The sequence below is a fragment of the Strigops habroptila genome, chromosome 3 (assembly GCF_004027225.2).
Source record: "Strigops habroptila isolate Jane chromosome 3, bStrHab1.2.pri, whole genome shotgun sequence".
Taxonomy (NCBI): Eukaryota; Metazoa; Chordata; class Aves; order Psittaciformes; family Psittacidae; genus Strigops; species Strigops habroptila.
Genome location: NC_044279.2, coordinates 69,275,116 through 69,287,573, shown reverse-complemented (window position 1 = coordinate 69,287,573; position 12,458 = coordinate 69,275,116). Strand labels below are relative to the sequence as shown.

General features: G+C 49.5%; 1 protein-coding gene across 2 annotated transcripts in view; it reads left to right on the top strand.

Annotated features, from left to right (window-relative positions):
* Window positions 1–1,644: 1,644 nt before the first annotated feature.
* CREB3L2 (cAMP responsive element binding protein 3 like 2) overlaps window positions 1,645–12,458 on the top strand; it is an 81,590-nt gene continuing 70,776 nt past the window's right edge. Inside the window, exon 1 of one of the 2 annotated variants that reach the window (XM_030481079.1) lies at window positions 1,645–2,094. In XM_030481079.1, the coding sequence (XP_030336939.1) occupies window positions 1,987–2,094 (108 nt within the window). In that variant the 5' untranslated portion in view covers window positions 1,645–1,986. The remainder of the gene's footprint in view (window positions 2,095–12,458) is intronic. The other variant, XM_030481080.1, reaches the window with a different exon arrangement.

Genomic DNA, 12,458 nt, shown 5'->3' with positions numbered 1-12,458 from the left:
ATTTTCCCTTCATATCCTTCACCAAATAATGTAGCTTTTGTAACTCTTCTAATTATTATTTTTTTTAATCAAACAAAAAAAGTTTAAGAAATCTTAAAGGGACAACCCCAACAAAATCACCATTGTTTTTTGGTCGCTGTTGTGCCTGATGGGTGCCAGGAAGTCCTTATGACTTGGTTTTCCTCAGAGTGCTAGTCTAGGCTCTCCTTAGCAAGGGCTGTATCATTCAGGCTGCACAAGTATTTGCTCTGTGAGTGAATGAAAGTGATGTGCTGCAAGAGATGAAGGCTAAATGGGAGGTCTAGAAGAGAGAGGATGTACCAGGAAATCCACTTACGGTTCATGCACGCTGCAGTGTGGAAATGCCAGTTAGCATTGAACTGATCCACACCGCAATGCCTCAACTGAGGTCCAGGAGCTGAAACGAAGCACTGAAGAATGCCTGGTTTCTTGAATCGTAAAGGTTTGACATCTTTCATTTCTAAAGAACAGTGAAACGGCAGTGTTGTCCCTGCTTGGCATGAGAGCAAGTCCCCCAATATCAGAATTTCCCACTGACTGAGATTGGTTTTACTGCTGGTTCATTGGCAGGCTGGGAATGCTATCTGACAGCAATGGAGTACCCATTGCTGCAAACACCCAAGTTGCACGCAGCACTGAAGTGCAGTTCAAAGCTGAAGCTTTGGAGGCGAAGGGTCTGGAGCACAAGTCTTACAAGGAACGGCTGAGGGAACTGGGGTTCTTTAGTCCGGAGAAGGCTCAGGGGGCACCTTACCGCTCTCTACAGCTACCTGAAAGGAGTAGGGAAAGAGGAGCTGTCAAGCTGCGCCAGGGGAGTTTTAGACTGGATATTAGGAACAATTTCTTCACCGAAGGGTGCTCAGGCATTGGCACAGGCTGCCCAGGGCAGTGATGGAATCACCGTCCCTGGAAGTGTTCACAAACCATGTAGATGAGGCCCTCAGTGATATGGTTTAGTGGTGAGCCTGGCAGTCCTGGGGTAAAGGTTGGACTTGATTACCCTGAAGGTCTTTTCCAACCTAGCTGATCCCGTGATTCACTGTAAAACTTCTGTTTTTCACAAAGTCTGTTCTGACATGTCTCGAATGAACAGGTAAGCAGCACTCAGCCATACCAAATCCCGAGCAGTACCTGGTTTTCCTGCCTCCTTTTTAACTAAGCCAGAAGACAGAGTGCCCGTAACCCAGCTGATGTGCACTGGAGCCCGGCAGCCGCGCTGCTGGTGCTGAAGCGACGGAGGGGCTGGGGGCTGCCTGCGGCTACCCCGGCCGGTTCCCCCGAACGCTCCCCTGCTGCCTGAGGCCGTGGACGCAGCCTCGCTCGCCTCCCACTGGCGCCTCCGCTGGCTCGGAACCCCTTTCTCTGCCTCGGCCCGGTGCGGGCATCGCGGTGGGGAGCCGGGGGACCCGGGCGGAGCCGAGCCGCGGCCGCCCCCCGGCCCTCACAGCACCAGAGGCGGATGGGCGGGGCGGCGCGCGGCGGCAGCAGTCTTGTCGCTGTCTCATTGGCTGGCGCGCCTGTCGCTCCCGGCGCCCCTGTCGCCCCATTGGCAGCGCGGGGCACGCGGGTCTCCCCCCCGCCGCTGGTGACGCGTCTAGGGAGCTCCCGCCCACATTCCACAGCTGGAGCCGCGCGGGGGCCGAGCGCCGATTGGGGCGCGGGCCGCCGGTCAGCCGCGCTCCTCGCCCCCGATTGGCGGCCTCGGCGGCGGGGGTGTGGCGGGGGCGCGGGGCGGTGGGGGCGCGGCGCGCAGCTGGCGGGGTGACCCGCCCGCCCCGGTGTCCGCGCACTCCCGGCGGGGACGCGGCGCGGTGTGAGCGCGGCTCTGCGGCCCATGGGAGCGGGTGGCGCGGTGTGAGCCGGCCGCCGCGGGTGGGCGTGCAGGGGTCAGGCGGGGTGTGTGTGAGGCGGGGTGGTGGTGGTGGTGGATCGGCCGGCGGGGGTGCCCCGTTGCTGGCGGCCGCCATGGAGGTGTGCGAGAGCGGCGGGGAGCAGCCGCAGCTGCTGCATTGGGACCGCAAGCTGAGCGAGCTGTGCGAGCCCGCCGACCCCGACACCCTGCTGTGCCACACGGTGAGGAGCGGCGGGCGGGCGGCGGCTCCGGCCGGGCAGCGCCCCCAGGAGCCGCGGGGAGGGCGGGGTGGGGCGGCCGAGACGCCCCCCGCGTTTCGGGGCGCCGTGGCGAGGGTCGTGCCGGGCGTCCTCGGCCTCCCCTAGGGTGGGTGGGGTGTCCCAGCGGCCGCGGGGGTCGCGGTGCGGAGGCCAGGAGGTACTCGCCCGCCGCCTCTCCCCGGGCCGGACTCCCATGGCTCCGGGCCCGGTGTCCCCCGGGGAGCGAGGTACTCCGGGGCAGGCGCTGGGGCCGTGGCTCGCCCCGTCTGGGCCGGGTGTCACAGGTCCCTCCCTCCGTGCGCAGCGCTGGCGGATCTGGCCTGGGTCTCCAGCCCCTCGCTCCTTCCCCCTTCCCTGGGCCGGCGCCCAGCCCGGGCCTCGCCGCCTCCCCGGGGCCGGCAGCCCTTATCCTGACCGGGGCCCCGCTTCCCCTGCGGCGCTGCCGGCTTCTCCCGGGATCCCCTCGGGAGTCTTCTCCTCCAAAGCGAGACTGTCCCGGCACCGTCCCGCTGCTTGGTGTCCCCCAGCGCAGGAAGGAAGTAACAGAAGTTTTGGTGATTATTTTTGTTTGTTTGTTTTGGCTGCAATCCGCATAGTTGGGACAATCCTATGCAAATGCGTCCTGTTATCTCCGCTCTGTTGTTCCTTTGTGAATCTGGAGGCTTTTTGCAAGCACAGAGATACAGCTTTATACACATGTGCAGGCACAAATCCTAAGTGGAATTGAGCTGGACCGCTTTGGGACAGCGTATGGAAGACTCCTCTAGTCTGCTGTTTGAGCAGAGCACAGGGCAATTCCAGCTTGGTGCAGTTATCGAGCTGCTACTCGAATGCACACCCAGTGTAACATGGTGGTGGTGACTAGCATGTGGCAGGGTGCCTCGGGAAAGGTGCTGGATCAGGCTCTGTGTTTCTTCCTTGTACCTGAGAGAACGATGTGCAAATATCACCTTACAGAGAGGGACTGACCCACCTCTTCTCGTGGGAGCAGGGGTGATTGATTCCACAGCGTGACGTGTGGTGAGGCACCATGCTGGCGCTGCGTGGAGATGTTGGTGTTAAAGCTTGAAAGGCAACCAAGGAAAATCTTACTTGTGTGCAGTACACAGTGGCCTCACTGATCCGGGATCATGTCTGGCACAAGCTCCAAGCCTCGTTTCAGGAGGAAGCAAGCCTGCTGTGCATGTGACTGTCTATAAATATTGTTTGGCTGCTTTGTCTTTGAAAGTTCTTGGGGTTCTTGCGCAATGTATATCTTCTGGTAGATCTAGGGAAAAGCAATCATATTTTTTGGTGGGTTGTTTTGTTGGGTTACTTTAAAGAGCAAACAGGAACACTGAACAATGGAAAACTCTTCCTTCAAACAGCTGGTTTCTTGTGTTTGGTTTTTTCTTTACCAAGATGGGAGTCTTTAACAAGAGGAATGTTGTGAATGAAAGGAGAGGCTCTTCAGAGAGTCCTCCTGCTCAGATTTTACAGTTGTGCTGGAATATTTCCTTCTGCTTTGGATCCCTGTGATGAGAATGGAGTTGCCATTTTTAACTCTTGTTTTCTTATTTAGTGTTCTCATATTTTTTTAATTAGTGTCCTGAAGGAGATCTTGCGCTTGGGCTAGATCTGTGGCTGCAGTGACATGGATATGTGTGTTTTCTACCCTATTTCAAGAAGTCTGGGCTTAAGTGTAGTCTGACAAAAAAGCCATCCTGGCTGCCTGGTGGATGGAAATGCAATGCTTTTCCCTCTGCTCTTTTTCAAGTTTTATTGGACGCTCTAAGCTTCAAATGCTGTGATGATGTGTGTTTTGCAAGAGGCAGTGCAAAACCCCCTTTGTTGGGAGTAATAGTCTACCCTTGATTTGTTTGTGTGGTGGTCTTGTTTGTTTGGTTTTTGGGAGTTAAAGACTTTAGCCACTTGAAGTCAAATAAAAAGGCTTTAGGATCTTGAAGACAAAATAATAAGTTTGAAACAACTTTATCTTTTTGGTTGGTTTTGGAATTCTGAAAGAAGCTATCAGTAAAAAAAATAAAAGCAACTAAATGCTGTGGATAAAGTAGGTATAGTGAGGTATTAAGATCTTTAGAGGAAAAAAGAGAAGTTTTCTGAAACCTTGTCAAGTGGGAGGCATCCCTGCCCATGGCAGAGGTGTTGGAACTAGATGATCTTTAAGGTCCTTTCCAACCCAAACCGTTCTATGAACGTTCTCTAGCGGGGGAAAAAGGCACATGTTTCTGCATCCTGCTGTGTGGAGGAAAATACTGTGCTTGGTATCATGAAACAGAAGTTCTCTATTTACCTCTGTCCAAAACTTCATGGAATCATTTTCAAAAACCAAAACAAACAAACCCTCTGGATAAAACATCTGTTCTTCTCCTGGCTTATGCGTTCCATCTGGGAGGACTGGTTTGACCCGGATGTTTCTGCTGTGTTTGTAAACTTATGGCAGGGTGTTTCTGAAAAGAGTGAGATGATGTGCAGGTAGAGCACAGTAGGGTCCCCTCGAGTGCTGATCACTGTGTTGTCATCTTCAGGGCTGAGGAGCACGTGCCCTATGGCATCTTCTGGTCTTCGTCCACTCCTGAGGTGTCTCATAGCTGGATGCGCAAGTCTGAGTTCAGGGAGACTTCGGAGTGGGCTTAGGAAAGGTGCCTGGGATGGTCACACGGCTCTCAGAGTGTGAGCTGGGCTGGCGAGAGGAAAGAGGGAGATGATGACTGAGGGGAGAGCTCACAAGCAGGAAGAAGGATGAGCGTCCTTTGTCAGTTGGACTCTGTGTGCAGGCAGGTGACAGTGAGAACTCTGCCAGCCAGCTGCCTTGTGTGTATTTTAAGTTATGCTTTAACCTTTTTATGACCATAAAGGCTGTTCCTGGGTCCGGTTGAATTTGAAGCTAGTAGACAAGTGTGAAAGTATGCATACACTTAAAAACTTGACCTCTATTTTAAACTGTTCCAGCCTGCCTTAATTACCAGGGCAAAATCCAGCGCCCCGGGGATTTACATTTCTCTGTAGCAGCTGATGATTTCACCAGCATTCAAAGCAGTGTAAGGAGTGGTTCCCTCACTCTGCTGATGCTGTTGGTGATGTTGTCACCTGTGCCAGGAGAAAGCAGGACCTTGAGTAGTTCAGCTCTGGTGTTGGCAGGCAGCAGTCTTTGAGGTAGCTCATTAACACCTTCATAGTTTATAGTAATCACCTGGATGCCAGATAGCTTTACAGTGGTTATTTTTCCAGAGCAGCTTAGCTTCCCAGCTAAGAAAAGGCTGAAAGGTTTCCCAGAGGTGTGTTCATGGCATATGTGATCTGTCTGCATATATCATCTTCATATGCCCTGTAGCTTGTTATGATTGGGTGTCGGTAATACCATACGCTGGCATTATGCAAGGTATTATTATTATTGTTATTATATGCTTTTCCTTTTTCCTGGCAGTCAAGCAGAAAGGAAGCACAAAGCCGGCTGCTACCCACAGGGAGCAGAAGTGTGGCCAGGTTACAAACTCTTCACCATCTTGCTGCTGCTGGTACTTCCCGTAACACACAGGCAGGCATGAATTGGGAGAGCTCTGCTTGTGGTCGTGGGTCGCTGTTGGAGTTGATTGGCGGTTGTATGCAGCCCAGCTGGGACAGCATCTTCAGTGACAAATGCCAGATCTAATGCAGATGGATGTCTGACAAACACGCTGTGAAATGCCAACTACCTGTCCTATTGCTGGATGGGAGCTGACAGGCAGATGGTTCTTACGAGCCTTTGACATTTAAAACCTCCTTATTTAATATTGAGGAGGCAGGGGTTTTTCCCCCCCCATTTTCATGATTATTTTAACACACTAGCTGCTGGCTGCTGCTTCCAGATGGTAGCAAAATGCAGCTGAATGTCAGTGTGACTGTGATCTTGGCATAGCAGATATAGAACTACACCTGCCCTGCAGGTACGTGAGGGCAACGGCTGGCTTACATATTTAGGACTAACTTCCCACATGTCATGTCCTGAGTGATTAACTGGAAATGCTAAGTAGCCCAAATTGCTTATTCTTTAAAGAGCCTGACTGTTGAACTTGAAGCTCGTGAAAAAGTTGAAATGCCTCAAATATCAGATTGCCGATGCCATTGTCTGAGTGGTGTTTGAGCTCAGCAAGCCTGTTGCCATGTTGCTGGTGATGCTGTGGCCAGCTCAACACTGGAATATAGGCGCAGCGTAGGTTGGAATGAGCAGAGGAGACATCTTAGGCCTTGGCAACCAAATTACTATCTGTCTCCTTGCAAGAGCAAAACAAGTGATCCACCTCCGAAGGTTAGTGTTCAGTGATGGCTTGTGATGGGTTGTGATTGTCATCTTAAGATGAGCTGCGGAAACATTGAGCTGGCCTTATTTCCTGGGATAAAAATCGCCCATTAGAAGCCTCTGAACCTCACTGGGAGCTTGCTGTGACTCATTTCCTCTGCCACAAAAATCATGGTCACTGTTACTTTGTGTTCTGATGACTTCTGCAGAAACGTTGCTTCTGAACAAGCTGCCAGGGATTGCCTCTAGTTTTCTGAGTACGGCACTGGCAATAGTTAATTTAAACGGGTGGCAGTGCTTGATTTTTGCAGTCTGTGTGTATTTAATTAGAAGTTGTGGTTACCACAGCATGTATGGATGTGGAGATGGCTGTATCTTATTTTGTGGCGGCTGCGTGTAGCTCTCTAAAATCTGGTGTCAATATAGCTTGATCCATTTATTTGTTTATTTTGGGGGCAGAAGGTACTTCATTTATTTGAAAGCGGGGTTTGGCCTGCTGCCCAGGAAACAAGAAAGCTGAAATCTCTCCTTTTTTCTTCTCTGTACACCTGCATATGGAGGACCAGACAGCTAACTTTAAGTGAAATATTTATCAAGTCAGTACTTTCAAGGACTTTGCCAAAATCCTCCAGTAAAAAGGGGAAATGTAAAAGTGTGATTTTTTTTTTATTTTTTTTTAAATAGTTATATACAAACTTTGCACAAAGCAGTAGTGTTAAATTTTGAGAATTACTTTCCATATTAAAAAGCTAAACAGGGTCACAACTAATGAGCAGCAGAACTGGTTGTATTCAGTGCCTTGCACTGAAAGCCAGCCCACTTCTCTTGTTTTCTTCCCAAATTTAAATAAGAAAACTATCCCTGTTTGCCAAGGGACATGTCACATACTCATAATGGGTCTAAATGATCTACAGTTGCTCAAAAAGCTGAGATAAATGCAAGTGGGATACTTTGAAACTTTACCCTCCCATTTTCTGACAGTTAAAATTAGAAAAATGAGGGTATTGAGTTGCTGGCTGGTTTCATTTGGACTGGCTGTAACTTTATAGTGAAGTGCTTGATCTGCAGCAAGGCTGGAAGCTGGAAAAAAATCCTACTCTGTCCTGGGACTGACTTTGAAGTGGGGTAGATAAGAATAAGCCAGCTTTTAATGTACAAAACCACTGTTTTTTTTCCTGATGGACGTGACTGATGTGCACTGTCCTCTGTAAATGTTTCCTTACTCTGGAAAGCCAGTCATTAAGCGTGGAGCAGGTTGTGTGCGATAGCTGTGGTAAAAGAATTCATTCACTGCCTTACCAGACAGGGTTTTCCTGTGTCTGGAGTTGTTGAACTTATCTGCAGAGTCCGGGGGAAACTTGTGCTCTTTGCAAGTCTTTGTTTGCACTGTGAAGAGTCTCTTCTTTGGGGTCTTTCAGAGCTGGGGGTTAAGTAAGTTTCCCATCCTGGGGTGGTGGTGTGTGTGTGACCAGTGTTTTATTAAAGCAGTCTCACTACTTAGGATCACCTATGTCTCTGGAGGAGGCTGATCTGACTAGCTGCAGATCCCAGATGGAGATGTGCAGTTTGATTTGATCTTTTTGTGTCCTTCTTGCTCTCTGATGCACTGACTTCAACCATAGCAGTTAAATTGCAGCTTTTTCTCCTCCTCTGCTCGTCTGCCTTGACACTTCTGCTTGTACGCTGTGAGATCAGATCATCTTTGTGCCAGCTGTGAAATAAAATAGTAAAAACAAATACAAAAATAAAGCAAAGAGGCCTTTGACTAATGTGCCACTGTCTGTTTCTTGGTTTGTCTCAGCTTCTTGCTGTGTGGCTGTCACCTATACCACCACCTAGTAAAACCACTTTTTGTCTGAGCTGCCTGCCAGATACGGGAGGGAAGTAACTACTGCAGAATTAAAGTACTTCAGTGCCTTAGGAGCCATTGTGCACAGCAGTATCATGCTGTGGTGACACAAGATGTTGCCTCTAGGCTTGGAGAGCTTCTAAGCCTCCCTTAATAGGCTTTTTTGTGGAGCTGAGCTAGAGCGGGTGTGCTCAGCTTTGTTATGGCAGGAACAGGGAGACGTTGGACTCATCAGGGGAGAGAGCTTTTTACTATGCATGTAGTGACAGGACAAGGGGCAATGACTTTAAGCTGGCAGAGTGGAGATCGGAACTTAGGAAGAAATTCCTCATTGTGAGGGTGGTGAGGCACTGGCACAGGTTGCCCAGAGCAGCTGTGGCTGCCCCATCCCTGGCAGTGTTCAAGGCCAGGCTGGATGGGGCTTGGAGCAACCTGGTCTAGCAGAAGGTGTCCTTGCCCATGGCAGGGGGTTGGAACTGGGTGAGCTTTAAGGTCCGCTCCAACCAAAACCATTCTGTGGGCTTAGCAGCAGCACAGCTCTGATGGCCCTGCTCCTGCACAGGCTGCAGACCTACTGAGGACTGTTAAGGACTGAGGCACCTAGCTTGTACCATGTCTTGCTACTCATTCCTCCAAAGAGGTGTATGGGCTGTGTCACTGTGGGCTTATTTTGTTTTGGTGTCTCAGCTACCAAGGTACCCCTGAGATACTTAGTTATTGCTTTGACAGGGGGGAGCTGGTTCCTTGAAAGCAGCTGTCTCTGACTGGGTAAGTTATCTTGCTGGCTTTACATTTGCAGATAGATGCTGGTTTTTTGTGCTGTATTCAAATACTGGTTATCAGGCCTTGCTGTCTTTTGTACTGTCTGTACTCCTTCCTCCTTGCATTCCTAAAAGCTGTTTTCCAGTCACTTTGTAATACTTGGTTTAAACATCCATCATCTGTTTCCTCTGTCTTGGGCTACTTTTCTCCCTTTTGGAGAAGGATCATCCTGTGGGCAAGACTTTAGCAATTATTGATAGCCAGTCAGATAGGGTGACTAACCTTGCTCGGTGGCATTTTTCAGAGACTGAATTGGCTGCTTACCCTGAGCTTATGAGGTCCTCCCTTTACCTCCTCTGATTACCAAGAGCAGCTCTCCTTTTTCCAAGGGAGATGGGTTCTGAGTGGGTCCCTGAAGGGTTTTCTCACAGTAGAGCTCTGCATCTGGTTTTTCAGGGAGGGCACGTTTCTGCTCTTGCTCCCTATTCATCTCCCTCTGAGTCATGGAGATGAGGAATCAGTACTATGTGGATGCCCTTTGGCTGTGTGTTTTTTCTGGGTGACAACACCTGAACAGTGTGGTTCTGCACCTGGATGTAACTGCAGGCTGTTGTGGCAGCTGCTGCGGAGCTCATCCAGTAAAATGACTTATGCAAGAAATAAGCTTTCAAGAGGTATTAGTTTCCTGACACAGCTTACCCTGTAGCAGCCCAGGCTCTGGTGCTGACATTGAGAGGGCGGGAAGGAATATTTGGCTGGGGAAGGCGTCGTGGAACTGTGTTGCAGATTAAAGGAATGTGCGGTGGGAATAGTCTGGGTAGCTTTATGGGTTGTGCTTAGATGTAATCCTGATGTGTGTATTTATTTGGTACCAGTGGACTATGATTTGGTTGTCACTGGAAAGAAAGGGGATTATCTAGAGGAGGCAGCTGTTCAAAGATCAGTAGGAAAAAGGGTTGTCTGAGAATAATGTGGATGTGTAGCAAAGAGACGGACAGACCTGAGGTTCAAAGAAGTGCTGATGTTGGATCCAGTCAATGGTACTGCCATCCCTCCATGGTACCAAGTGTTGGTGAAAAGTGGAGGCTGTCTTGGATGCTAAATTGTTTGTCTTGTATAAAAGTGACAGAAACAGAGTGCAAAAATTAAGCTTGGCGTAGGGCCACATTTTTGCTGGCAAATGTGTTACCCTTTCACCTCATTTAAGCGAGTAATAGGCAGTAAAGAAGACAGGGCAAAAATGGTGAGGTTTAATAAGGCGTAGCAGATGCCCCTTAATAAGGGCATTGCGTCCACTGTCTCCAGACTGAGCTGCTAAGCTCTTCATAGCAGGGGCTGTCATTCTCTCTGTCTGTGAGCCGTCAAACGCAGGTTGTGACTGCAGAAAAGAGTCACTGAATTGAGTTACATCAGTGCTAAATGTGTGCAGGAAGGATATAAATGCTGTATTGAATAAGGAATGCTCCCTCTCATGAGGGTAACCTGGGAAGCGGAGAAGGCAATGTGAGAAAATAAGGAAAGGCTGGTTAAATGGGATAGATCTGAATTGCTAGAGCTGTCCCCATAGCTGCCATCCATCCAAATGTGTAGCTTAATAGTGCCAGTGACCTCTCTGTGCCTTCGCTGTGTCTTGGAAACTACTCACTACTTTTTTTTTCTGCCATCTGCTGCTAACTGGCTTTCAATCTTCTGTACGTGATCTGGCTCTGCTGTGGCGACAAGCAAAAATCCAATGGAAAAATGTGACACCCACTTCATCTCTTTCCTCTCTGCCAACAAAAAACATTCTCCTGCAGCTGTGCTTTGTCCTTCCACGCAATCTGTTAGTCATATGGGGTGAGAAAAAGAGACCAGGCTGCTCTGGTAACCTCTTAGAGACCTCTGGACAGGCGCCTTAGGGAGCTTCAGGCCTCCTTCCTTGTGAAGTCTTATGTGTCCTGAGCAGAGATGCAGGAGGGAAGTGTGTTGGTGGAGGCTTCTCCCTTATAGCGTAGGGGCAAAACCCAATACTGCTGATACACTTTAGTGGCTCAGCTGGAGCTATGTTTGCTGGGCACCCTCCTCTTCTGCAGCTCTGCCAGGACAAGCCTTGGCTGTTTGGTGACACCCTGGAGCGCTCATTTTCCAGCTCTTGCTGGAGTTGGGCTTGCCTGAAGAGGTAAGGTGTGTGCTCCCTTGTGCAAGATAGGCAAATCTGCAATAGAGAGGGGGAAGGTCACTTGCCCTTGTTCTGCACCGGCAATGTTGAGTGCTGCCCCTGATTTTGGATGCAAGCAGGGTCTTCAGCTGTGGCAAAATGCTTTTAGGCATATGGTGTCTTGCAAAGTAAGGAAAGCATCTGTTAATTGCTGAGGTTTGAAGTATCCTGTTTAATTTTCGTTCTCCAAAGTTTGGATGCTGTGATGCAAAGGTCTGTAGAGAAGAGTGGAGAAGGAGCCAGGCTTTTTACATCATTGCATGACAGGAGGATGAGAAAAAGTGGACATTAACTGAAATGAGAGAGGTTCAGACTGGTAAGGAAAAACAGCTTTCCTGAGAGGATAGCTGAGCACTGGAGCAGGCTGCCCAGAGAGGTGGCACCATCTCCTTCCTTGGAAGTTTTTGAGGCCTGACTGGATAAAGCCCCAAGTTACCTGGTCTGAGCTTAGCACTGGCCCTGCTTGGGCAGGAGGCTGGGCTAGAGGCCACCTGAGTCCCCATCCAGCTGGAGCTGTGCTCTGGTTCCTTCCGCAAGGAAGGACACAAGGCACTGCCTTGCTCAAGTTTAGATACGGCATTGCTAGGCAGTAGTCTGATCCCTGAGTTTTTCATGTCCCTGTTACACTACCAACTGATTGAGGCCACTTGGTTTTGCTGATTTTGTTAGAAAACTATTGTTTCTGATGGCCATATTTTCACAAAAGCAATGTTCTGGTTTGGATTTACTGAAATGGGCAGAAGGAAAACTGAACTGAGTTCCAGCTGTCCTGAACAGATGCTTGTTTCTGTGTGTATGTTTTCTTTCTGTGCAGCACACATGATGTGCAGAGTGGTGTGTTGGACTTGTGGTTTGGTTAGGCACCCATAATTTTGTTCCGGATTTTCCTGATAACATTCTGGGAGCCTTACCTACTTGCTCTTCTGCCATCTGATATGCTGAAATGATAAGAGCCTACACCATTTGTTTCAAGGCTGTTTGTCATTATGCAACCTCAAGCCTATAAGGGCTGGCTGCTACCTGTTCTAATTCCTTTTTGTGGCTAACCCTGAAACTGTAGGTGTTTTGGAGACCACCCTATGTTGTAGCTTGTGTGACTAGCTTGGAGGTTTATATGACCTAAAACCTGGAAAACAGCCAACAAAAAAACCCAAACACCCCAAGCCCTGTATACCAAGCAGGTCTTTGTTCCTCCACTGCTGCAGTAAATTTTGTGCACAAGGGGAAGCTTACCCCAA